Below are 27,556 nucleotides of genomic sequence, written 5' to 3'. Positions count from 1 at the left end.
CTGGCCTCATTAACTCCATTACTCCATTTTTGCCTTTAGTCCTTCCTGCCTCACTCATACTTACCCTCTGTTAGTTAAGTAGCGAGCAGCAGGACTGTTTCTTGCAATATTTCCAGCTGGAGAGATGTGGTCAGTTGTTACTGAATCTCCCAAATTTAGCAGCACATAGGCATCCACTATAGATTTAGGGAGCTGAAGATCCAAAGTCTAGCAAAGAATACAAAAAGCATTGGCCCAGGTTTTCTCAAACAAGTTACCAGATCAGTCTCAACGATGGTGGCCCATGGACCTGAACCAGATGACAGTTCCACACCAATGCACGGAAAATTCTAGTGTTCTAGTTTTTATCAAAGATGCTAAGAAAAGTAAAGTGAATTTACTCAAAACATTCATATCTCAATCTTGAAGAAAAGGTAAAATACTGGCAATATCCCCTCAAAAGCAACAGTAATGCAGCTGCAAATGACATTCTCTCTCTTCACATCCCTAGAACTCCTCAGATGCTGAGGACAACTGGAATCCTCACTTCTACTGCATCCCTTCCCACAGTGACCCACCCAGGAGAGCATAAACTTCTAGATCATCAGTTTCAGGGACAATGTCCTTGGTTTTTATGGGTATAAGGTTCACTGTGGTGGGCTCTGGGGATGTTCTCCTGGAACAGTCCCTCAGACGCTACTAGATTTAAGTCCAGGTGATTACCAGGGTGCCTGCGTACATCCACGCAGAACCCCTGCATAGAGAAACTATAGACCCATAGCAGCCAAATATCCCAGCCTCCCAAAACTTTCCCTGGCAATATCTGCTTGGGTTAGCAAAGGTTTTAATAAAATGGGTAGTCAAAGCAAGAGTATGGGGTAATAAAGTAGATATTATTAGGAAAGAAATCCTTCAAAGAATTCATTTTGTTAAAAAATAAAAAGCCATACCAGATTTTCAAAGAATGGTGGTGATTTGATATATGTAGATTTGGAATTCCAGAAAAACAGCTTATCTGATGGGGTTGCTAAGGCATTCCAGCTTTCATTCACAGTCTTAAAAAAGAAAAGAAAGGCAGATCTAATCACATCCCATTCTAGAGAAAATTTAATATGCAAACACAAAACATACATTCAAGCTAAAAGGTACACTAAAAACCATTTTTATTCTCAATAGCCACATACAAGAGTTCCTTTATACTAATAGTGGGTCATGCTAAGTAACTTAAAAATCCATAGACACTGTGGGCTGGGTGTGGTAGCTCATGTCTATTAATCCCAGTACTTAGGGAGGCTGAGGTGGGAGGATGGCTTGAGCCCAGCAGTTCAAGACCAGCCTGGGCAAGATGGCAAAACCATGTCTCTACAAAAATAAAAAAAAAAATTGTCTGGGTGTGGTGGCATGTGCCTGTAGTCTGAGCTACTCGAGAGGCTGAGATGGGAGGATTGCTTGAGCTCAGGAATTTGAGGTGGCAGTGAGCTATGATGACACTACTACACTCCAGCCTGGGTGACAAAGCAAGACCTGGTCTCTGAAAAACAAAAAACAGCATACATATACACCGTGATAGGCAGCTTCTAGGATGGCAGGAGGGATCCTGCCTCCTGGGATTCACATCCTTAGTTGACCCCCTCCTGTTGAGTGTGGGCTGAAGCTAGTGACTATCTCCTAGATTAGGTTATTGAGACCTGCCTTCTGACTCTCTTGCTCTCTTGCTCTGATGGAAGCCAGCTACCACGTGTGAGTCGTGAAGAGACCCTCATAGCAAGGTGCTGAGGGAGGCTTCTAGCCAACAGCCAGTGAGAAACGGAGGACCTCAGTGCAACAGCCCTTGAGGAACTTCATCCTGCCAATAGCCACATGAATGAGCCTAAGTGGACCCTCCTCCAGAGACTGCAGCCCCAGATGACATCTTATTGGAACCCTGTGAAAGTACACAGTGAAGCTGTGCCTGGATTCTTGACCCACAGAACCTGGGAGACAATATATGTTTGCTGTTTCAACTCACTATATTTTGGGGTAATCTGTTACATAGCAATAGATAACTAATGCATATGCTTATCAATAACTTACGAAATAATAATCCAGATTGTACCAAAGGGGAAATTACTGAGTGTTTTTGGGAAGTGGCCTTCCAGGTCACACAAACACTGCGTAGCAAATGACAGCTGCTATGCATTAAAATTGGTCTGAGTTCTGTCCACAGGTCCATTAACTCGGCCTTTGGAGGAATGCATTTAACACAATGCCTGCCAAGCTCCCTAACACCATCTCCCAAGGAGCACCTTGTGAAGAGTGTAGTGTGTGAACATCACCCACATCACCCTTTCCCCTAGACAGTTCTACTCTCATTTAAACCACCAGCCACAGTCAGAAGCCCTTGGGTCAGTTGAATGCCGAAGGCGGGGAAAGGAATAATATCCAAGAGTCTCAGAATATAATGCTGAGCCCCATACATTTCCTCCTATTTGTAAAATGTATGGAAAGTTTTATTTCAGTAGTTTGGCACTTCTTACTGAGTGGCCTTAATTTTTTTAAGTGTGCAAAAATGCATTCTGAGAGGTGCATTCAACCAATGGACTCCACTTAGTGACACAATATAGTGACCACCAGGGGTCCTCGCCACAGCTGACACACACCCCTGGGTGTCCTAGAAAGGCGTGGGGTTTTGGAGAGCTGAACCTGAGGCCTTTCTTCTCTAGGCTGTCACCGACTTGTCCAAATCTGGGAACATCTGGGGGAGGTGGGGTTTGTAAAAATGCGAGTCACAGGAGAAAAATGACGGAGAACCACCTCCCCAGTTATCTGAAGAAATAAATATTACTTTATGTAGTTTATACTCCCGTTAGCCTTGAGGTCTGCAGACAGGACACAGAGGGAGCAGCTTTCCCTTAGATCCTCTGGGGCGGGGAGGGCAGTGTGGGACCTCACCTCTATTTTCTGATAGACTTCCTTAAACATCCCTGGGATGACATACTGACGCTCCACTGCCTGGATCTCGTCTCTAGTCGGCCAGATATCTTTCAGAAATACCTGCTGTCCCTTTGCATTTACTCCTGGGGAAAAAAAGTTTATTAACGAGAAAACTTTCTAATATGCAATTTTCATGATTATACAGAGTCAAGCCTCGTTCTCGGTAGTTATGTTCCATAAAGCCTGTGTGAACGCTGAATGAGTGGATACAGAATCACTGCCACTGGAGGAAATACAGGGTTAGGTTCCTGCAAGCCACTGGTCACCAATCAATACATAACCTTGCTTCATGTGAGGTTTATTATTCACCTTATTTAATAGAAATTGTTGACTCACTGACATTGAACTTCCAGCCAACAGCACTATAACTCTGCTGAATGAAGCCTATCTAAACATAATGCGCATCACAGTCGGCCTGTGCTTAAGAACACCAGAAGCACTTCAGGACTATGCCCAAGGACCATTTTGAACAGCGAAATCACCACAAAAAGCACAAAAATGCAAAAAGCATGGCACTAAGTAGACCAAGAAAAGGATCCTTATATATCGCATGAGAGCTGAAACAAGAAGTCAGAGTGACGCCTTGTCAGATCTCAGCATAGAACGTGTGTGTTGAGTGATATAAAGTTTTCACCCCTTTGTGCCGATCTGTTGAATGACCGTGAACATACTACAAATATTGATTTGGAGGTTAAAATACATTTTAGTGACGAGGCAAATCTGCAAGCATAGAACTCACAAATAACGAGGATCAACTGTACGTCTAAAGTTATGATTTCCTAAAAATAATTTCAGAGGCTTTGTTTTCATATTATCTATTTGGCTTAGAATAGATTGAGGCAGGCAGAGCAAGCAAGCCGATCTGAGGAAAGGAAATGATGTATCATTTCTTTGGAATTCTGAGAAGTTGAAATATCTGCAGTATGTTTCTACAGAGTATATATTAAAACAATGCCTATCATTAAAGTGAGAGCTGGAAAGGGAGGAACTACAGAAGAAACCAGAATAGTAAGATGTCTCTCCTTTTGGCACCTATTTTCCTTTCGTTATCCTTTACCCTCAGTAGATTCTTGTTTTAACTACTGCAGTTAAGTCTTAGCTGTATATTGGGGAATAAAGAAACGATTCTCTTCTTTGTCTTATCCCTGGATGTTCTGTGCTTCATTTCTTATTAAGGAAAGCAGCAACTTTCTTCCAGTAATATTTCTGAATTCACTGGAAAAAAAATTATGGCCGCACAAACAAAATCTTACCCAATGGCTCTTTCTCAAAGTCGATTCTGATGGTTCCAGCAATTGCATATGCTATTACTAAGGGGGGAGAGGCTAAATAGTTGGCCCGGGTGTTGGGGTGAACTCGACCTTCAAAATTCCTGTTTCCAGATAGTACTCCAACAGCTACAAGGTCTCCCTGTGTAAGGCAAGAGAAAAATCAGGTCACTAAAAGAGACTGACTAGGCTTCTTGTCTCAGACCATTGGCAAGAGTTTCCACATCGCAAGGATACAGTCCTTTAAGCTGCCCTTTCACTTGGTTCTCTCCCACTAGAGGGGAGAAGGGTACAGCAGGGTGTCCCCGTGGGAGATACTCTGGGTCAAAGGAAGCACAGACATGTTTAGTGATTTCTGCTCATGAGAGAATATCAGGTAGTTAGAAGGCAACATACTAGTTATTGCTGCCTGGGGCCCAAGAACAGGTGGGAAAGACCTAACAGTTGATAGTTAAAGGAAGTCACAGTGACTTAGATAGATTCTATAATTAATGCAGAGCAAACCAAATAATATTTTTCAAGGTTCAGCATTTTGGGGACAAAAATCAAGACAAAGCAATTTAGTTTAGATTCACTTGTGTGGAGACTTGTCTCACTTTGAACCAATTTTCAAATTATTTGGGTTGGTGCAAAAGTAATTGTGGTCTTCATCACTGAAATGGCAAAAATCAGTTACTTTTGCACTAACCCAATACCTATAACAAACAACTGTAGAGCTCTTTGTAGTGAAAACCAGCAAGTACTGAGCCCTTACTTGAGTGCCAGACACTGCACTAAGTGACTTATGTTTATCATCATCTTAATTCTCACAACTCTATAAAATAGATACCATTATCATCTCCAATATACAGTTGTGAAAACCCAGGCACAGATAGGTTAATTAACTTGCCCAAGGTTACCCAGCTAGTAATTTTAACTAAACTCAAAAGATCATACTCTACACCACATCCCCTGCTTCCATGGACCTTCTTGAAAATACCAGCATTTTTGTCACATTACATGAAAAGAAACAACTGCTCTGAAGACCTACAGGCACCTCTGCAATTACCTGTGTGATGGCTTCTACCACAGGTTCAGGTAAAGGCCCACTGTTGCCAATGCAGGTCATGCAGCCATAGCCCACCACGTCAAACCTAGACACCAAGAGAGAAGCACACACACACACAAAAAGAGTAACATTTAGTGAGCCCTTCTGCTGGCCACAGTTTCCAGAGACCACTGTTCAAAAAGGAATTGCAGTGCATGAACTAAGTTCAGTATAGTGCTATTTCTAAAAGTTTCATTCTTGAGAGCATTCTGATATATAACATAAGAATACTATTCATATTTTTAATTTATAAAAAGGAATCAAATTGAATGAGCAACAATTTAAAAAAGTTGAAATCATATGCCATTTAATATCTTCATTAACTACTATTGTATAATCCTAAGGAGATTTGAATTTTATGAGGTACATGAATAAAATATATGTCATAAGTCAGGAATAATATGGAAATTGGAGAAAGCATATTTGGCAATGAATACATTCACGCACTGCACAATGTTTCAGTTAGTGACAGACCACGTATACCCAACGGAGCTGAAAAATTCCTATCACCTAGTGATGATGTAGCCATCGTGATGTCACAGCGCAAGGCATTTCTTGTTTATGATGATGCTGGTATAAACAAACTCACGCTACTTTTTTTTTTTTTTGAGACGGAGTCTCACTCTGTTGCCCAGGCTGGAGTGCAGTGGCACTATCTCCGCTCACTGCAAGCTCCGCCTCCCAGGTTCATGCCATTCTCCTGCCTCAGTCTCCCAAGTAGCTGAGATTACAGGCACCCACCACCACGCCTGGCTAATTTTGTTTTTTTTGTATTTTTAGTACAGACGGGGTTTCACCGTGCTAGCCAGGATGGTCTCGATCTTCTGATCTCGTGATCCACCTGCCTCGGCCTCCCAAAATGCTGGGATTACAGGCATGAGCCACCGCGCCCGGCCACGCTTTTTATTGTTTTTTTAGAGTGTACTCTTTTTATTTATTAAAAAAAAAAAAGCAAACCAGTTAAGTGTAAAACAGCCTCAGGAAGGTTCTTTAGGAAGTATTCTAGAAGGCATTATTATCATAGGAGATGACAGCTCCATGGATGTTATTGCCCCTGAAGACCTTCCAGTGGGACAGATGTGGAGGTAGAAGACAGTAATACTGACAATCCTGACCCTGTGTAGGCCTAAAGTGTGTGTTTACCTCTTAGGTTTTTTTTTTTTTTTTTTTTTTTTTTTTTTGAGACAGGGTCTTGCTGTCACCCAAACTGGAGTACAGTGGCATGATCATAGCTCACTGCAACCTCAAACTCCTTGGCTCAAGCCATCCTGCAGCCTCAGCCTCCTGAGTAGCTGGGACTACAGGCATGCACCACCATACCTGGCTAATTGTTTTAAATTTTTTTTTTGTAGAAACAGGGGTCCCACTATGTTGCCCTGGCTAGTTTCAAACTCCTGGCTTGAAGCAATCCTCTTGCCCTGGCCTCTCAAAGCACTGATATTACAGGTGTGAGCTACTGGGTCCAGCCTGTCTTGGTTTTTAACAAAAAAGTTTAAAAAGTAAAAAAATAAAAACTTCAAAAATAGAAAAAAACTTATGCAATAAAGATATAAAGAAAATATTTTGGAACAGCTATACAATGTTTGTTTTAAGCTAAGTGTTTTAAGAGTCAAGAGTTTCAATAAACTTAAAAGTTTGTAAAATAAAAGTAAGCTACGGTTTACATTATTGAAAGAAACTTTTTTTTTATTAAGTTAGTGTAGCCTAAGTGTCCAGTGTTTATAAAGTCAGCAGTAGTGTGCAGTAATGTCCTAGGGCTTCACATTCACTCTCCACTCATTCACTGACTCACCCAAAGCAACTTCCAGTCCTGCAAACTCCATTCATGGTAAGTGCCTTAGAGGGCAAGAGGTCCTCTTTAGATGGAATGTAAGGGTTTAAGTCTAACTACCAGCTGATAAACGACTATGCAATTAGATATCATCAGATAATCTCACGTTTGTTACAAGGTGACACAGCAAGATACATGAGGGATAAAATTCAACAAAAGCAATGGTGCAAAAGAAAACTCTCCCTCACCCAAGCTGAGACAGATAAGGCATGACTCCGCTTTCTTGTAGGTAGTAGGTGACCACACCACTCCCAGGAGACAGGCTAGTTTTGATGTAAGGCATCACGTTCAGGCCAGCATCCACAGCTTTCTTTGCTAACAATCCTGTGAAATGGTAAACACAGATGCAGTGTGGGTGGCTGCCTGCTCTAGGTGCCAGACACACTTCAGAAAAGAGCCTGATTTTCTTCAGTCTGCAATTCCTGCCACCACCTGACCATGCTCCCTTCATGTTGGCACTATCTGCTGTTTCTGCTGCCAAACAGAAATCTAAAGGCTTCCTGGCCAATGGTCATTTAGATGTATGCAGTAAACTCAAAACTAGGCAAGGAAATGAAGAAAGAGATTTGCTTACTTTTTTTTTTAAAGAGATAAATGTAAAACCATTTAGGAATATATTACAAAATGAGTTTTTAATTTTTTTAGAGGGAAAATGATCTTTCTAATTATGTTTTATTTGGATGAAAATTATCATTGAAGGAGCCCTTTCTGAAACTATATCAACTGTGTGCTGACTGGCAAGGAACGGTCAGCCAAGAAGTAAAAAATCGAGTGTTCAGATATATCTTGAAGTGGAGGATCTGCTGGACTTTGGCAGATACAGAGACTGCTACTGGAACACTGAGTGCTCTGTCTTAGGAAGTATCACAGAAGTAGCAAAAACATGAGCAGTGGGGGTGGGGGCATGAGGGGACAAAAAGCACAGACAAGCTGGTAACTTGTCTACAGAAGACTGGTTTCCTCCAGACCAGACAAGGAAAGCTTAGGTGGTAATACACGGACTCAGGCAAAGAAGGCTTTCCCAATGCCCGTGTCTGCTTCATAAAAAGGAACTGTTGACACTGTATGGTCTGTGGATGGACATAAGAGGAGTTTTGGGGATGACTAAAAACTTGGAAACTAAAGAGACCTTATAGTAGGGAAACCGCATATGTAAATATTAACAACTCAACCAGAATTGCGAAACAGGTCAGTGGCCCCAGGTTTTATCAGCCAGTGCCCTGTGCCCTCATTCAGAAACACCTCCCAGCATTCACGTCAGAACTCAATCCTGCTGCTCAGGGGTTTCGTGGAGAACAAAGTCTGTGACAATACTTTATTTTTCTTCCAAAGTCTGACACACAAATGTAGGCTTTCCCAGAAATCCAGCTTCCTTTGCTTTCCTCTACTTATTTTCTGTGTTAATTCTCAAGAGAGACTATTATGCAGTGTGCATTCTATTTTAAAAACTTTGCTTTGCACACTATTTATTGTGTAGATATTTGTGGGCCAATAAATATCTGTATCTGGAAAAGAGGAGATTCAGGGAACTACATGTACAACTCCTCCAAGGCCCTGGGCCCTGTCTCGGGCTATTTCCACCCACACACATGTATGACCATGAGGATGGAGTCAAATGCACTTACCTGCCCCTAACATCACAGACGGATTACTGGTGTTTGTGCAGCTAGTAATGGCAGCAATGACCACAGAACCATGAGCAAGGGTGAATTCAGTGTTATCATAGATAAAGGTCTTACAGTCATTATGATGTTCAGGAGCAACTTGGAATCCTTTAAATCCTTGCTGAAGGAAGAAAAGATGCATATTATATAGGAATCTATTTATATAAGATACACATATATCTGGCTAGAGGAAAAAACATACATATAGTCAACAGTCCTCACTTGAGAAGAAGGAATACTTTGGTAACTATAATTTTAAAGGCCAATTCTTAACAAAAGCATAAGTATCTCTGCAAGTAAACTCTGAAATGCTACAGAAAAATTACTTGTTTTAAATCTTTACAAAAAGCAGTCATGATATCTGAGTCTTACTCTCTGCACTGAAATTAGTAACAATTACTTCCTTCCCACCTCAAAAATGTAAATGCTAAAACTACAAACTTAAGGTTAGTCTAAATTGAACTCAATGACATTATTGTACAGTTTAATGGATATGGACTGATTAAGACTATGGATTCTAACCTTACGGAAATTTAGAAAAAGGCACTACTTTGACCAGATTCAATTAATCATGATCAACAATGCAAACAAAGTACAGCTGAATATTTGGCATAATACTGGTGTCTCACAGATAAAATCCATCATACATCTTAATCATTCTTTTGGGAAATGTTCATTGAAAATCTACTGCATATAAGATACTGTGCTAGGTACCTTGCAGGCTCCCAAGGTGATTCAGACACAAATCCTATTCTCACATGTACAGTCTAGCAACAGAAATCATATATGCAAATAAAGTGCCAACAATGTAAGTTAAAGAATACGGAATGCTATCCAAGTATTTCAGACCAAGCACCATGAAGTGTCCAATAAGGGAAAGGTGACTTTCTGCTATGAGATTCTGAGAACCCGATGCAGAGTAGCTGGTCTCCCAACCAAGTTTTATGGAGTTCACAGAACAGAGTATGATGAGTTGGAGAAGAGACTTTCAGGCAGGGAGGGGCATGCACAAAGGTGCAACAGCTAGAAAACCTTGGGTGAGTAAACAGTGTGGTGAGGGTCTTGCGAAAAGCAGACATGCTTAAAAAGGTGGGTTGAGAGTTGTGTTTATGATGGCTCTTGCTGCTTGGCTCGTGGCTAATGGAGGAAGTCATTAAGGACTTCAGAAGGGAAAATAAACACCCTCAAGCTTCAGGCTACAGGAAGATTCATGGTCAAGTGGGATGAAAGCTTGGACACTGAGTAACCAGGCAAGAGGCAGAGTCGAGAGGATTCAACCTCTTCCTGCAGGCCCCTACCTTGGCTCCAAGGCAGCTCTCAAAGTCCTTTTTCATGTTGGACACAGCAACTTTGTCCTGAGGCCTTTTGGGTCCACTACAGCAAGGCACTACTGTTTTCAAATCTAATTCCACAACCTGTTGACCCCAAAGAAAAGAAATTATAGAATTTACATTATATCCACAAAGAGGAAATCCAAAGCATTGTCAGAGAATTTAAAACATGACAACCATAAAAATAAGCAAATAAACTACCACATTCAAAAACAAGAAGCCAATGTTTCTGTTAATCCTCTTAATTAATCTTAAGTGATTAATTTCCCAAGATCATGATAGGCACTTAAGTAGCAGGAGACAGGCAGGCAGCCTTGCCACCTCTCGGAAAGAACAGGGTGGGTGCTGCAAACGCCCAGTGCCCTCCACTCGCCCATCCTTGGAGGTAGCTCATTGCGTTTTATATGGCTAAGTTAAGTTGAAGGTGGGTTTTCTATTGAAATCATACATAAACCATTACACTTCTAAGGTGATTTCGGAGGGATGCAGCCATTAAGTTATCAACACCAGGAAATGGGCCTTAGTCTAACTGAGTATTTCCTTTCCTCAATATATTAAGAAACCAAATATGGGTCGCAGGTCTAGTTTACCTTGTTGTCTAGAAAAATGTGGATTCAGTTTACTGACATGTTTGTACCTTCACTTCTTTCTAGGTCTATAATAATGATGGTTTAGCCTGTAAACAGCTCTTGTTCCACTAGTGAAGTCTCTTTATTTTTTCTTTATATTTCAATAGATTTTTGGGGAACAGGTGGTGTTTGGTTACATGAATAAGTTCTTTAATGGTGATTTCTGAGGTTTTGGTGCATCCATCACCTGAGCAGTGTACACTGTACCCAATGTGTAATCTTTTATCCTTCACTTCCCTCCCACCCTTTCCCCTGAGTCCCCAAAGTCCATTGTATCATTCTTATTCCTTTAGCAAAGTCTTTCAGTGGTCTTCCACATTAAGAGGTGTGAATCAGTAGTTCAAATAGGGGAACACACTTAACCTACAATTATTAAGCCAGTAGGAATGTAAGAAGTTATATTATTCTGTTATGTTTACAATTTCTTTATCCTTTTGGTTTTTCAACCTTTTAAAACTCTGTTCTCTTGTAATGCTTTGGCAGTGGCTAATTTCCTACTAGTGCATTCCCCCAAGAAAAAACACAACTAAAGTCGCAGCCTTGAGGAAGAGGAAATACATGCGCAGTGGAAGGCACTCTCATACCTGGGTGAAGTCTGGGTCTTGAGAAGGGTCATTGAAATCTCGAAACATTCCTACAGCCTGAAGATATTTTTTAATGTACTTTAATTTTTCTTCATCACGACCTAAAAGGCATTTTAAGGAGTAACAAGTAACATAGGTTAGTATTTCCTGGTTGAAGTTTATAAACTGATACTTCATCAGCAATTATGTAAGTACGCAACATACGTTGCACTTACACACACACCAACAGCTCTGTCGATTTTTCGGCTTCCAGGCTAATGGTTTGACTCTCCCACTATGCTGCTTTTTATTAGGGGCCATTAATGAATGTGCTGTTCCTATCAAAGTGACTGTTTTCTGAAAAAGATTCTGGTTCTATCTATAGATAACCCATCTCTTTTGGGGTATAGCCTTTAATTAGGAGACTCTTAACACCTGAGCTAATTGTGAAAGCACACCTATGCATTTGCCTTCAACTGGCCACAAAGACTCAGCATTCCACATGATTACTGTTAAAATTAAAACCCATCCCAACCCCACCTGAAACCACTGGCTACTGAGCACTTTCTGTGTCCTAAACATTTTAAATGTATTACCTCAATCTCTAATCCTTTATCATGGCCTTATGATGCAAGTACAATTATTATTCTCATTTATGGATAAGGAAATGGCGGCTCAAGAAGACTAAGTAACTCTCTCATGTAACACAGCCAGTAAATGGCAGAACCAAAATCCAAACCTGAGCTTGACCCAAAAGTTCAAAGTCTTAACTCACGATGCTGCATCACCAGGAATATGACCTTCAACCCTCTGCTATTTAACTCTTATCAAGATCCCGGGGTAGGAGATAATACTCATGAAGTATGCCCAACGGACATGCAGTCCACAATTTCTCTGATGGTTAGAAACAGAAGGTTTGATCCTTTGGCAGATCCTACCACTGATCAGAACTTTTTGTCTGTCTGTCTGTTTTAGCTGAATTGTAAACGTCATTAGCTCTCAGCACAGACCTCATAAAAGACAGCTGTATGAGCTTCACTAATGTATTTGTCCTGACCTGTTGTTGAGCCCGCTGTTCACTACACCCCATGCCATGCTCCTCATGAAGATGAACAGGAGAAATCTTAGGGTTTACTATGAGAAAGGGCTACACTCTTCTGAAGCAATACGTTTGTTTCAATTTAATAGATGTTACAGATTTGGCACTGGATTATGAAGAAGTATAATGGCCACCTGCAGCACCACAGGAACTAACCAACTAACCTTCCCTCTAGATCCATCTCACAGCTTTTATCCCTCTACCCAGCACGCTGTCCCTCTCTTCTTTAGGTTGATTTCCTCAATTATTTATTCTGTTCTTTTAGTTCTTTATCTGTTTCACTTAAAATCCTTTGGGGGAACAAAGATGTATTAATCAATTTCAATGTGCTTATATTTAATAAAAACCTTTTAAAATAAACTTTTTCATGACAATCTTTACTATTTCTAGAGGAATTTCCTCAGGCTACGGCAGAAGACTAAGATTTATTTGGAGTCTGTAAGATTCTCATGAAACCCTTCCCATGGCTGTCCCTTCACTTCATCCAGACATCTGTGCAAGCACCTCTGGGGTACTTCAGCCACCTCCCCTTTCTTTCTCATCACATCACACTTACATATTTGTTCACTTGTTCATTCTCTTCCCCCCTCACTGGAAAGCAAGCTACTTGACGGCAGGGACTTTATTTATCTTGTTCACTGCTATGTCTTTGGGAACTAGGCCAGATATTGATAATTTGCTAAATGGATGACTGAAGGAAGAGTTAATGTTTTTAAATTGAGAAAAATATTTTAAAGCTTTCTCAAAGTTAAAAGTCAAATTTCTAAAAATACAGAGTTAAAGATCTGTCGATGATTTAAAATGCCTTCATATGCAGCCTCTCATTTCTTTTCTTTTTCTTTTTTTTTTTGAGACAGTCTCTCTCTGTTGCCTAGGCTGGAGTGCAGTGGTGCGAGATCGGCCCACCACAACCTCCGCCTCCCAGGAGTTTCACCATGTTGGCCAGGCTGGTCTCGAACTTCTGACCTCAGGTCAGATCTGCCTGCCTTGCCCTCCGAAAGTGGTGGGATTACAGGAGTGAGCCACCGTGCCCGGCCTCATTTCATTTTTTGGACATCCCTGAGTGGGGTGTTGCAGAGTGCTGTTCCTGTATGGAGCCAGGCAGTTGCAGTGTTGGATTCTGACTCTGCTGTTTATTAGCCTTGGGTATGAACACTTCTCTGCTCCTCAGTTTTCTGTAATATTAATTAACTAGTCAATCAATCTACCCTACAGATCTGTAAAGTGGTTGACAGCAAATACATACTAGGTACCTGGTACACAGCAAGTACCCCATAGGCAGCAGTAACCATTACTAAGATCATTTGTTTAATGTCAAAAAACTAGTAGTAGAGGACCAGTATAAATATCCAGGCTTCTGTAATCTCTGAGCTCTTTCTATTGGCCATACCATCTCTATCTCATATTAACTCCTTAAATCCCAAAAACCCATTTTGACTCCATGGAGAAAAAAAAAAATTGTGTAACTGTAACCCAGTGCCTTCTGTTGGGTAGAGGCAGAAGGCAGTGCTCAGATTCTCGGTGTTTCATGGAACTTTGACAAAGAGCCCTATGCTTTCAGGGCCCTTCACTTACCTGTTTGCGCCAGGTACATGATACTAACTTCATCAACTGGGAAAAAGCCAGCAGTTGCTCCATACTCTGGACACATGTTAGCAATTGTAGCTCGGTCAGCAATGGACAACTGGGCTACTCCAGGCCCGAAGAACTCGACAAATTTGCCCACTACCCCAACCTGGCGGAGGTGCTAAGCAGCAGAAACAACAGAAAAGTTTGAGATCTGATGGCCCACATTCAAAGTGCAGAACTACCATCTTGTACTTCTTATAAACTAGTCTTGTCAGTAAACCCAAATAATAAATTGGCCCAACACATTTGTGATCACTTTCAAAACTTAAAAAACAATGCCAACTAAATGTAACATGGTTCCCTGGATTGGATTCTGGAGCAGAATTCTGGGACATTACTGAAAAAACTGGTAAAGTCTGTAGTTAAGAGTACCACACCAATGTTAACTTCTTAGTTTCGATAAACGTTCCATGGTTATTTAAGATGTTAACATTATGGGAAGCTGGGAGAAAGATAACAGGAATTCTCTGTACTCTTTATACTAACTCACCCATAAATCTAAGATGATGTCAAATAGTTTTTATTTATAAAAAGACAAAGTGTGCCCAAAATACAAATAATATTAAGAAAAATATTTCAAAATGAGAAACATTCTCTTTCTCTAATGAGATCATTGGAAGCATCTGGAAGTGCTACACATTAAATTCTTTCAACCTAAATAAGAAAATAACTTTTCAAAGGCGTAATGAGCAAAATTCATGCTACAAGTATAAGTCAAATGTAACCAAAAGATCCCCATATCTTTTCCACACAAGGCACCAGCCAGGAGTGAGGCCACAGTGACTGACTTAGCTCTGCCTAAAGCCAGTTTCTAGCTACAACCACACAGATGGGCTCTTTTGGTTATAGGGGATTCTGCCAAATTTTGTGAGGAAGTCCTGTAGTATTCCGCATCTGAAGAACAGTGCACAGACATTTGTGATAAGCTATGGTATTCAAATAAATCCAATTCAAAATTTCACAAAAATTAAATCAAAGAGAAATGTGTTTTGCACTTTTAATGACAGCGTGTCCATGCAAAAGACCCCAGCCTCCAAACTATAAAAGCAGAAAAAATTATGTTTGTGATCATTAAAAACCACTGCTTTTGCAAAAGTCTTCCAAAACGAAATAGCCTTTTTACAAAACAAGCAAATCACAGAAAAAGATGATCTCTAACTGCTACAGAAAAAGCCTAATACTTTCCAGCTTCGTGACATATATGTTACAATAATGTAACTTATAATACAGAGAAGAGAATTTAAAAAGTAAAACTATTCATGGAACTACCTTGCTATTTACATAAAAGGAAGAACCATGTGGAAAGCATGTAGTGAAAGCATAAACACATGCATAGGAATGATTCTTACCACCTCAGGACAGTGATTATTTCTAGAAATGGGGAATGTGGCTTTAGCCACAGACATTACATGTTATTTCTTTAAAAACACAGCTTTGAAGCAACTATGACAAAATGGTATCATCTGTTAAATCTAGGTGGTGGGCATATGAATGCCATCTTAATTTCTGTATCATTGAACTATTTCACAGTTTAAAAAATTTCCTTTAAGAAAAAGATCAATGCAGCAATACTAGAAGAAAATAAACATAATTATCTAAACTTAACATAGAATACTTCCCTTACCTCATCTCCTTTTAAAATCATCAACCTTGTTTCCTAGCATTGCTAGAGCACTTGGAAACCAAACAAGATTCCATTATGTATTCCCTCCATTGGAAAGCTATCATTGTGACTTTCTAAGACCACAGAAGAGGTTGTATATTGTTACCTTGGTAATGGTGAGCACGATGTCAGTGGATGTTACCAGAGGGTGGGGCTTCCCCATCAGCCTGTAGCCAATCACCTGAGGAAGCACCATACTGATTGGCTGACCCAGCATGACAGCTTCTGCTTCAATACCACCGACACCTGCAATGAACGGCATGACCGGAAGAATGCCTTCATTACTCCTTACTCTATCTCTCACGTATAAATTTAGTGACATTAACAGGTAATAAACCCAGTTACAATGTTTAATTGGTACAGGGTTATGTTTCTATAAAGAGCAGTTATTTTTTCTCCATTTTCCTTTATAGAATTTTTTAACAAGTGTTTCTCAAAGCATGGTCCCCCAAACACCTGTATCAAAATCTCCTTGGTGCCACATGCAAAGAAGAGTAAGCTTTGGGAGTCTCTATTTTTAACACCCCAGGTGATTTTCATGTATGCTAAATGTCCCTAACCCCTTGCTTCTGTTCATTATTCCAAGCATAATTATTGAGTGCCTGCTAGGTGCAAAGTGATTCTCTGGGCACTGGAAAAACAGCAGTGACAAAACTGACAAAAATACCTCTCGGAAACTTGTGGTCATGTAAATTCATGTTACTGACATGTAATAGAATCACAGTGAATTAAAGTGCATGCCCCAAAACAGTATATATGGGAGAACACTCACCCCAACCAAGAATGCCCAAGCCATCAATCATGGTAGTGTGCGAGTCTGTGCCCACGAGGCTGTCTGGGTAATAATATCCATCCTGATCAAATACCACTCTTGCCAAATATTCCAAATTCACCTGGTGGATGATTCCTGAGCCAGGGGGAATAATCCGCATGTTGTGAAAAGCCTGGGAACCCCACTGGGATTGACAAATGGAAAGAACACTATGAAGATGAAGTACTTCTACTCAGCCCATCTTCTTGGCATCTCTCCCTCGTACCCCGCATACAAAGAAAACCAAACAATGGAACCAGACCCTGCCCATACCTTTAAAAATTCAAATCGCTCTCTATTTCTTTCAAATTCCAGGTCTTGATTCTTCTGTAAACTGTCTGCCCTGTCAGAGAGAAAAATTAAATGTATAAAATTTGAGGCTTAAATATTAGTGGTCAAATTTATTGGTGATAAAGAAACAAAATGGAATTGCATCTCCTTGCTTCCTGAGTGATAATATGAATTTCATTCATGACTATTTACAATGCAGAATAGGAGAGGTAACTAGTGAAAGTAAAGAGGGTAATTATTGTTTGGTACAAGTGATTCCTACAATGCTTTTAACTATGGTAGGCAGAAAACATGAACTGAATTCAAGTTAAAACTAATCTAATCAGAAAGTCTGACTCTTAGGAACAGACTCAAGACATTCATATGACAACAGCAGCCTGGACATTTAAAGAACTCTTGTTTCTATACTCCTCATCCATGACCTCATTATAACATCTCTCTGACCTGGGCTGTGTCTGGGCTGGTATTTTCATCTCTTTATGCTGGGAGACAGAAAACTAGCAATGCTGAGAGAATCAGTACCTTATAGAATCACAGTCTCCTGTGTGTAGGACCAAGGTTTATAAGGAAGATGGTGTCACTTGGTAACATCTGTGAACCACAGATTATATGCTAAGATTTACTCAAGGTCATTCAGTCCATCAGGACAACATAGGGCACCAAGATTTTCTAGGATTTTAAAAATCAAACTGCATTGTTTTGAGTCAAGGCAGAATAAGTCATAGTCACAAGATCACAGATTCGGCACACAGAATGTGCTCATAAAGCGTGTATCATAGGATTGAGTGAACACAGGACAGGCTAGTAAAATTAATAGCTAAGACCAAAGGCAGACTTCATTAATAAATGAAGTACTGGATAACTACTTCCTAGTACCCAGTAGTTAACACTTACTGACACTACCAGGAACCAGCAACTATTCTAAATGCTTTATGTTAATTTTCTCATTTAGTCTCCATAATATCCCTTTGAGTTAGGTGCAACTAACAGCCACATTTTTCAAGTGGGGAAACTGAGACACAGAGAGGGTTAAGAGATTGCCACTGCACTCAGGGCACAGACGAAAAAAAAAAAAAAAAAAAAAAGAAACTTGCTCAGGACCACAGACACTAGTAAATGGTGGAACTGGGATTAAAACCCAGGCAGTCTGACTCCCAAATTGACACAATCCTTTAATCCCTATACCACATGGCCTTCCTGTCATAGTAACAGCGACTGTGGCAGTAATGGTGGCAGTGGTAGTAACATCACCATAGTAACAGCAAGAGCTAAAGGACAACATTACGTTACAGGCGCTCAGAGCTTTACACATGTGAACTTATCATCACAACCCCTCGCGTAAATACTACTCTCATCCTCAATATCCAGAAGCAGCAGCTGAGGCACAGAAAGGTTAAATTTGTCCAAAGTTAGACAGTAACACAGTGCTGTTATCTGAGCCTAGGTCTGACTGGCCCTGGGGGTTTCTACTTTGACCATGATACTCAGCTTCTCACCCACTCTGATCCTCCCCTCTCCCAGAGCCTGCCATGTGCTACATGCTGAAAATGCAATGGTGCAAAAGCTGTGTGCTCACTACCCACTGGCGCTCTGAGTCTGGTGAGAGGGCAATTGCAAAAGAATGCAATCATCACTGCCTGGTATGGGAGCACTCGGAATGGGCCATGAACCCAGCTGGGGGTGGGGGTTGGGGGGATTGGAATGCTTTCCAGAAGGACATGGTATCAATGTAGTCTGAAGGATGATGGTGAGTCAGCCCAAGCAAGATGGGCAGGCACTCCTTGGGAAAAAAGGGACCGGAAGCACGTGTTATTTACCTCATAGAAAACACATCTGGAGCCGGGCACAGTAGCTCACACCTGTAATCCCAGCACTTTGGGAGGCTGAGGTGGGCAGATCACGAGGTCAGGAGTTCAAGACCAGCCTGGCCAACATGGTGAAACCCCATCTCTACTAAAAATATAAAAATTAGCCAGGCATGGTGGCAGGTGCCTGTAATCCCAGCTACTCGGGAGGCTGAGGCAGGAGAATCACTTGAACCCAGGAGGTGGAGATGGCAGTAAGCCGAGATCGCGCCACTGCACTCCAACTTGGGCGACAAAGCAAGACTCCATCTCAAAAAACAAAACAAAACAAAACAAAAACATATTTGGTTACCACACTAATTTTTTTTCTCTTGATATGAATATTCTCCAAGACAAGTGTTTGTTGCTTTAATAGGTAGGATCAATTCCTGAGACTGCCTTACAGCAGGGGTCTACAAACCAGCCCATGGGCCAAATGTGGCCCAATGCCCATATATGCTTGGCCCTCAAATGAAGGATGATTTTTACATTTTTAAAGGCTGGGGTGTTGGGGGGAAGAATATGTGACAGAGACAGCATGTGGCCAGCAAAGCCTAAAGTATTTGCTATTGGCCCTTTCTAGAAAAAGTCTGCTGATCCCTGCCTGAGTGAATAAGTGTCTATTTATGTGTGTACATGTTCGAGAAGAGCAAAAGAGAGAGAGAAAGGAGGGACCCCAGGATAGCAGAACAAGGCAGGACACCTGCATGGACACCGGCATCAGCAGATTCTGTGGACCCTCTGGACGAGACACAGCTACTCCTCAAGGTACTCATCTCGACCTTCTCAATAGTATGCTGAGGGCTCCATCCCTCCAGTTTCCACCTGTCTCTACGTCCAGATCTATGTTTCCAGTGTGTTTTGGGCATGCGCACCAAGAATACTTCAGGCACCACAAACTCAGTGGGTCAAACCCTGATGCTGGGCTTTCTTTCCTAAATCTGTTCCTCTTCCCTGTCTGTCCATATCTAATGAGCTCTTTTCCCACCACTTAGTACCTACAGCTATCAAGGTATTTATTCCAGAAATAGCCTCCCAACTAGCTGCCCTGTGAGGCCATTCAATCTACCTTTGGTACGGTCACCTGAATCATTTCTAAAATACAAATCATCACGCACCAGCCTGAATCTACCAATGGCTTTCCATTTTCTAATAAAGTAAAAATTCCTTGTCTTAAAAACCCAAGTCCTTCAACCTGACCTCAGCCATCCTTTATAAGCCCTCTCCTAGCCTCCAGTCCAAGCTCTCAGCTTCAGCTACACTGTAGCCAGCATGCTCTTCCCACCCCCACTTTCCTCATGCCTTTGCATGCTCTATTTGCTCTGAGTGGAAGGTCTTTTTCAGCTCCTCTCTCCTTGGTAAACAGGCTTCAGGATCCAGATCAGGTGACACTCCCTGAAAAACCCACAGACTCCCCAGGTCAGGATGATTTGCCCCTTCTCCGTGGTGACTACACTTATCAACTGCATGAAAGCTGTGTGTTCACTAATTTCTCTCCCCTTCTAAACTATAACCTGTTTCTGCAATAAATACTAGCACATAATAGATCTGCGAAATGGATTTAACTTTTTAAAAAGAGGAAAGCTTCTCTGACCTTGATTTCTACTGCTACAGGTAAGATTATAACCACATGTGGCCCTGCCTCTCCTCCCCATCTCTTTTGCCATATACCGCCAGCACTTATGGACTCCTAGTCATTGTCCCTGATCTTGCCCCCTCCAGCACCAGGAGGATGGCAGAGCTTCTCACAGCAGAAGCATGACTGATGACTGATGGGGGAATGTTTACCGCAGAGAATGCTGGGGGTATCAGTTTGATGGAAGCAACATGTTCATAGGACGTGCAGAAGCCAGAAATGCTTAGACTGTTTCATGATACAGTAATTCCAGGTAAAACTCTGTTTACTCAGGAAAACAAAACATCTATTATATGGAACTTGGCTCAATTAGCCTAGTTCTAGTTACTGGAATGAATAGACCTAGCATTCAGAATTTTCTACCACTCAGAACTTTCCTAAATTAGTCTAATCTAGTGAGCTTTTAATAAGGTCTGTAAATGTGAATGGCCTCACAGACTAAAGAGGAAATTTCTTAGTTACTTAATTTGAATTCAGAATTGAATGTAGTTCAGTTTCTGAGAATTACATTTAATGGAGCTCCAGAAATTCACGGACAGTATTAACATGGAGATAGTTTTCACATTAATGAAATCTGGTCAGAAAATGTTATGAAATTTTTATTATTTTTTTTTGAGACGGAGTCTTGCTCTGTCGCCCAGGCTGGAGTGCAGTGGCGCAATCTCGGCTCACTGCAAGCTCCGCCTCCCGGGTTCACGCCATTCCCCGGCCTCACTCAGCCTCCCAAGTAGCTGGGACTACAGGTGCCCACCACCACACCCAGCTAATCTGTTGTATTTTTAGTAGACGTGGGGTTTCACCGTGTTAGCCAGGATGGTCTCAATCTCCTGACCTCATGATCCCCCTGCCTCAGCCTCCCAAAGTGCTGGGATTACAGGCGTAAGTCACCGTGCCTGGCCACTGTTATGAAATTCTTGTTGGAGGAACAAAAAAAAGGTGAGGTAACTTTGTAAAATATCACAATAATGTGTTAGAACTTCAACTTCTAAAGATGATGTGAAGCTGATTAGTATTATTCAAACTAGGCAAAGAGCTTACAAACATTTAACTGAGATATTTACCACTCTACCACCCCTTACCCAGTTTTTCTCACTCATTTCTAGAAACAGAGGTGGAAATTAGCCCACAGCACAGTTTCACAGAGTTGAGACATCACATTTAATTCCTTACAAAAATGGGGAGAGAGATCATGAGGTTAAATTGCAAAACCACAACTCAAGAAATAAAAACAAAATACCACCAATAAAAACACTTCTAAAAGAAATGTTCTATTTTTTTTTTTGAGATGGATTCTCACTCTGTCGCCAGGCTGGAGTGCAGTGGCACAATCTCGGCTCACTGCAACCTCCACCTCCCAGATTCAAGCGATTCCCCTGTCTCAGCCTCCTGAGTAGCTGGGACTACAGGCACGCACCACCATGCCCGGCTGATTTTTTGTATTTTAGTAGAGACATGGTTTTACCATGTTGGCCAGGATGGTCTTGATCTCCTGACCTTGTGATCCACCTGCCTTGGCCTCCCAGTGCTGGGATTACAGGCGTGAGCCACCGCCCTGGCCAGTGTTCGCTCTAATTTTATATATACATGTGGGTTTGCCAGATTTGGTTATCAATCTAGGTCAAAGTTCACCCTTGGATTTTGCTGTTTTTCATAATGTTTTCAGTACATGGTGTAAATGAAAAAAGGTCTATAAAAAACTGAAACCACAATTGATTAGAGTCAAGGTCTAAAAAAAAAAAAATTACAGTGAACTTGGTGATGACCCAAGTTCAAGATGCATTAACAGCCATGAGCTCTTTGAATTTTGAGTCAATAGAGTTTAGACATGAAAACTATATTACAATTCCGTCTCTACCTGTACTTTCACATTCTAGGCGAGCGAAATGAAGGTAAACCCATCAACATTAATGAAAGTCTCCAAGAAAGATGAAATTGGGCATGAATTTATGGCTACTTTCATAAATTCTGAAGTGGGTCTTTATCCTATCTCAAACAGGATAACATTTTACGCATATATTTTAAACTCTTCCATTTGAAACCAAAACATTAAACTGAGTTCACATGATTTAGGAAAAAAGGAAGGTGGGGGAAGACATATTGCCTTAGGACAGGTTCAGAGTCCAAAGGAAAGGGAAGCGCTGGAGAGTACATGGTCTGTTCCAAGTACCATCAATTCAGGGGACAAAGTAGATTTCTCTTTATCCTGAATTTATCTGGTTTGGATGTTAGCAATATTAACTGGAGAAACATCATTTTCTAAATTTCTGAGGCTGCCTGAAATTCAGTTACATCCTCAAGGAAGCAAATAAAGGTGTTTTTGTTTCCCTTTGAGTGGTTTCATATTCTTAAATGACTTAATTATAAAAATAATAGCTTCTTATTAGGAAAATGAAGACAGTTGCAATCCCAGAGATAACTGCTTAGCAACTTGGCACCCTTTCCAATCTTTTAATTCCTGCATCATTTTCCATGTAGCTTATGTCACTCTACATATGCAATGTAGCATCTGGCTTGTTGAGCTACAATGTGATCATGTTCCAAGTGTTATTAAAGACTTCATAAATTAAACTCTAAAGTTACCTCATGATTCACTTCAGGGGTATACCATAATTTAATAAAGCATTTTTTGTTGGACATTTAGAATGTTTCTAGGCTTCATTTATAAATAATACTTTAATAAACATTATTGGACATTAAGCTTTTTCTGAAGTCAGCTATCCAGATTAGCTAGATGTAGTGGCACATGCCTGTGATCACAGCTACTCGGAAGGCTGAGGTGGGAGGACTGCTTAAGCCCAGGAGGTCAAGGCTGCAGTGAACGGTGATCACGCCACCCTGGTCTAGGGAACAGAGTGAGACCCTGTCTCAATAAATAAATAAATAAATAAATAAATAATATAAAGGGTATGCTTGGAAGTAGGAATTCCAGGACAAAGGATGTAGAAATTTCTAAGGTCTTAACACGTATTGCTTTAATCCTCATTTCTAATTTATAGTGCTATCAGCAGTGTATAAAAGTGTCTCCCTTATAACACCTTCATAATTAATATTTTCTAATCTCAACTATATTGATAAGAAAATGACATCTCAAATATTTACTTTTTTATTACTTGTGAGATTGAAAAGCCTTTATATACTGTTTACTACCATTTGCATTTCCTTTTATTATGAAATGTCCACTTTCCTTTGCCCATTTATCTTCAGGGACCTATTATTTTTCTAAATGGATTATAGATACTCCATATATTAAGTATATTAACACTTTGCCACATTTTTCAAGTTATTTTCTCTTAACTTTGCAGTAACTAAATCTATACCTTTTTTCCTTGTTTCATTCGTTGCTTCTAAATTTAGTCTTATCAAGACATCTGACACGCATATATTTCCTTCTAAAACTTTTAAACATTCATAAGAACTGCTCCCTCCACTAATCAATTTCCAGCACTGTATATGGAAAAGTTATTTCTCCCACTGATAGTTGTTTTGACAACTTTAGGTAGTCATACTTCTAGGTTAAGATAATAGCCTCTTAAAAATACCTGATTGCCCTCCCTGTATCAAAACCCTTGCGGTGTAATCTTGAAGTTACTTCCACCGAAGATGGGTGGACTGTATTTCCCCATTCCAGCTTTGGGCTCAACCATGTGATATGCTTTGATCAATGGCACTGTGAACAGAAGTGATGCTGTGCTGGTCCTTAGCTAGGCCTTAGAGATACTGCGTGTTTCCACTTGCCCACTTGAGTCTCTGTGGTCACAAGACAGCTGCTTTCTCCTTTAGCTTGGACCCCAAAAGAAACACACATGGAACAGAGTTGTCCCAGCTGCTCCGCAGATGTATGGTTCAGTGTAAGCTGCCAACCTGGCTAGTGCAGTGCAAAGCAGAGCTGCCCAGCTGTGCTCACCTAGGTCGGCTGACCTCCCAAACAACTAGAAGACGTGTAAGAAATAAATTCTTATTGTTGACTGCTGCTGAGATTCTGGGATTGTTATACAGCAATAGCTGATTTTTTTACACCCATATCTACATTGAAATCTTCATGGTTTTGGCTGGTACAAATTCTGCCTTTTGGAGAAAAGGACAAATGGTAGAGTTTCTTCGTTTCTTCTGACTTCATTCTCATCTGTCTATTACCATTGTGATCCAAAGGGCAAAGATGACTAGATTCTTTTTTTTTTCAAGTTTAACTTCATCAGGTACTCTTTTTTTTTTTTGAGACGGAGTCTTGCTCTGTCGCCCAGGCTGGAGTGCAGTGGCGCTATCTCTGCTCACTGCAAGCTCTGCCTCCCCGGTTCACGCCATTCTCCTGCCTTAGCCTCCCAAGTAGCTGGGACTACAGGTGCCCGCCACCACACTCGGCCAATTTTTTTGTATTTTTAGTAGAGATGGGGTTTCACTGTGTTCGCCAGGATGGTCTTGATCTCCTGACCTTGTGATCCACCCACCTCGGCCTCCCAAAGTGCTGGGATTACAGGTGTGAGCCACCACGCCTGGCCATCAGGTACTCTACTCTTATAGGCCCTATCAAATCACTAAGTGCTTCTCTTAGATTCTACTATTTTCTATGCCTTTTTGTATATCTTACAAAAGACTGGGGCTATATAACAATGTTTAATATCCTGATGGCATTTTAACCCAAAGACTCACTGCCAACACTTCCAACTTAAAGCAAAGGCTTTTAGAGAGTGAGATTTAGGGATAAAAGCTCATTAAAATAAACTGAGTCAGGAAAATTGACCATTACTACTTGGCTCTTAATCTCACAAAACTTAGTCATCTCTTCAATGGGCTAGGATTACAAATGGTACATATATTTTGATTAAGAAGTATTCACTTTTAAAGTTTGTTAAGAGGTCAGGCCTAAGTTGGTAGTTCACAACTACATATTCACATGTTCAGTTCTCTTCTTTGTAAAACGTTTTCTTCATTAAGATTTTTTTTTTTTTTTTTTAAAGACAGGGTCTTGCTCTGTCACCCAACTAGTATGCACGGCCTAACCTCCTGGGCTCAGGTAATCCTCCTGCCTCAGCCTCCTAAGTAGCTGGGACCATAGGCACACACCACCACACATGACTAATTTTTAAAAAGTTATTTGTAGAGATGTGGTCTTCCTATGTTGCCCAGGCTGGTATCAAACTCCTGGGCTCAAGCGATCCTCCTGCCTCAGCCTTCCAAAGTGCTGTGATTACAGGCATGAGCCACTGCATGTGGCCCACGAAGACATTTTAATATGCACACCTTTGGATGCCAAGGATGTGGGGATGGATTTAAAAAAACAAAAACAACAACAAAAAACCTATCCTCAGGGTTGTTTAGTTTTTCCCCACCTAAAGGTGTTATAGACCATTAGGTGTCTATATTCAGGCTTACCAAGATTCTCACTTAATTGAAGAATAATTTCAAGGTCACTCAATTTAGGATATTAAATGCCTATTTATCTGCTCAGCTCTTGCATTCAGGGAGCTGAGAGTCTACTTACCAAGGCAACTCAAGTGACAACTTCCCTTCAAGGGCTACAGGCCCACTCAGGACACTAAATCATCTGGCAAACTGAAGAACAAGGAGCTTCGTAGGCTGGAAAGTAAAGGATTCCTAACAGAATAAGATTTATGCTGGCCTTGAAGGACAGGTAAGATTTGGCAGGAACAGAGGAGAGGATATCCCAAACAAAAGAAGAAACACAGAGAAAGAAAGGGATAGGCATTATGGAAACCCACGTGGAGAGGCAGAGATCGCTAGATATGCAACAGTTACTTGGGATCAAAAAAGGAGTAAGGTTCCAGTGGATGAAAAAGCTCAAACATATCCTTGCACTGACATATACTTGTGTTGACAAGCTCTCATGGCAGAACTTCATGTGTGTGTGTGTTTTCACCCAGACTTCAAGTCAGATTCAAATGCAGGCTGCTCCCAACCAAGCAGTAAAAACAAATAAAAAAAGATAAAAAAAAAATCCACCCACTCTTCCCCCTAAAACATCTTTACTGCGAAATCTATATGAACTTTAAGTTTTTCAGAAGGTATCTTTTAAAGATTTTCTTCTTTAACTACATATACACATTTTAAAAAGATTCGTATTCAAAGATTTTGCATAAAGCAGAACACTCAGGTATTCGTTTTAATCTCTCACCTTCTGTTGAAATCAACCTGGATGGAATGATCTATTACAAGATCAGCAGGGCAGACAGGGTTTATTTTCTCTGGATCTCCTCCTAACTTTTTCACAGCATCACGCATTGCAGCAAAGTCAACCACAGCGGGCACACCCCTAAGAGAAGAAAGAGAATAATGCAGAAAATAAGCCTTAAATGTGTGTAACTGGATTTTTCAGCTTTTGCCTCCATTGATAATATTGACAAGGCCCTACCTCATCAGAGGAGCTAACAATGGGTGAGACTTAGAAATGTGAAAGTTTCTAAGCATATTTCCTCAGGCAGAAATCACATAAGTAGTAAGTACCATGACTGGGTGGTATCTCTATGTACAATGTTACCACTGTATTAAATTTAATAACAGCTATGGTCTAAATACAGCAACGATAGGAAAGCTGGCACTTAACAACTCTGGAACTCTTACTGCTGTGAGTGCTTCCCATTCACATGGTGGCTTGACAAAGAGCTGGAGAAGACTTTCAGATCACACCTTCTCAATTTTGACCAGATTTCAAGGAATGGATATAATTCAGAAAAGTTGGCTGTGAATCAAATTCATGTTAAATGAATCTCTCTTTTTCACTTAAAAGTATAACATTTTGGTGATCTTCCTCTAGAAAAATGAAACTGGGTCTCTAGAAGGAATAAAATAACATCACTTAAAAATGGAAATATAGTATCTCAACAAAGATGCTGCAATGGGGAGCAAGGATATCTAAAAATAGCAAGATGAGAACTGAGGCTTAACAGTTATGGTCAAGACTTGTGATGTAAGCTACATCATCTCCCTTCTGCAGACAGCACATCAGTGTTTCAAGTACAAGTGTTTGACACCTGGTTTCCTGGGCAATACAATATGGGAGAGAAAAGATTCCAAGATGGCTCTATTCCATGCTATTTCTTTGACCTTTCCCTAAGATACTCAGGACTAGGATCTTTAAGAGCAAGGATAATGACCCTTCCCATTAGAAAAGGTGGCATGTTTCAGTTTGCCAGACACAATCCTGGTTTCCTCTTGCTGCTGGGGGCAATGACCCCCTTAGCTTTCAAAAGTGTCTGGATATGGGTATATAATATTATACAGTCATAAATTAATAAATTATATA

The 27,556-nt window shown here is 40.7% G+C and overlaps 1 protein-coding gene across 2 annotated transcripts in view; it reads right to left on the bottom strand.

Moving 5' to 3' along the window:
- ACO1 (aconitase 1) overlaps window positions 1-27,556 on the bottom strand; it is a 64,799-nt gene that overhangs the window by 14,038 nt on the left and 23,205 nt on the right. For both annotated transcript variants that reach the window (XM_012509121.2, XM_012509122.2), the window contains exons 4-17: window positions 26,429-26,566; window positions 16,801-16,870; window positions 16,489-16,672; window positions 15,823-15,962; window positions 14,000-14,171; window positions 11,347-11,447; window positions 10,101-10,217; window positions 8,764-8,923; window positions 7,327-7,462; window positions 5,269-5,353; window positions 4,206-4,362; window positions 2,911-3,035; window positions 930-1,034; window positions 65-207 (exon numbers count right to left, since the gene is read on the bottom strand). In XM_012509121.2, coding sequence (XP_012364575.1) covers window positions 65-207; window positions 930-1,034; window positions 2,911-3,035; window positions 4,206-4,362; window positions 5,269-5,353; window positions 7,327-7,462; window positions 8,764-8,923; window positions 10,101-10,217; window positions 11,347-11,447; window positions 14,000-14,171; window positions 15,823-15,962; window positions 16,489-16,672; window positions 16,801-16,870; window positions 26,429-26,566 — 1,833 coding nt within the window. The remainder of the gene's footprint in view (window positions 1-64; window positions 208-929; window positions 1,035-2,910; window positions 3,036-4,205; window positions 4,363-5,268; window positions 5,354-7,326; window positions 7,463-8,763; window positions 8,924-10,100; window positions 10,218-11,346; window positions 11,448-13,999; window positions 14,172-15,822; window positions 15,963-16,488; window positions 16,673-16,800; window positions 16,871-26,428; window positions 26,567-27,556) is intronic.

The sequence above is a fragment of the Nomascus leucogenys genome, chromosome 8 (genome assembly GCF_006542625.1).
Source record: "Nomascus leucogenys isolate Asia chromosome 8, Asia_NLE_v1, whole genome shotgun sequence".
In the NCBI taxonomy this organism is placed as follows: Eukaryota; Metazoa; Chordata; class Mammalia; order Primates; family Hylobatidae; genus Nomascus; species Nomascus leucogenys.
This window is presented reverse-complemented; position numbering and strand designations above follow the sequence as displayed.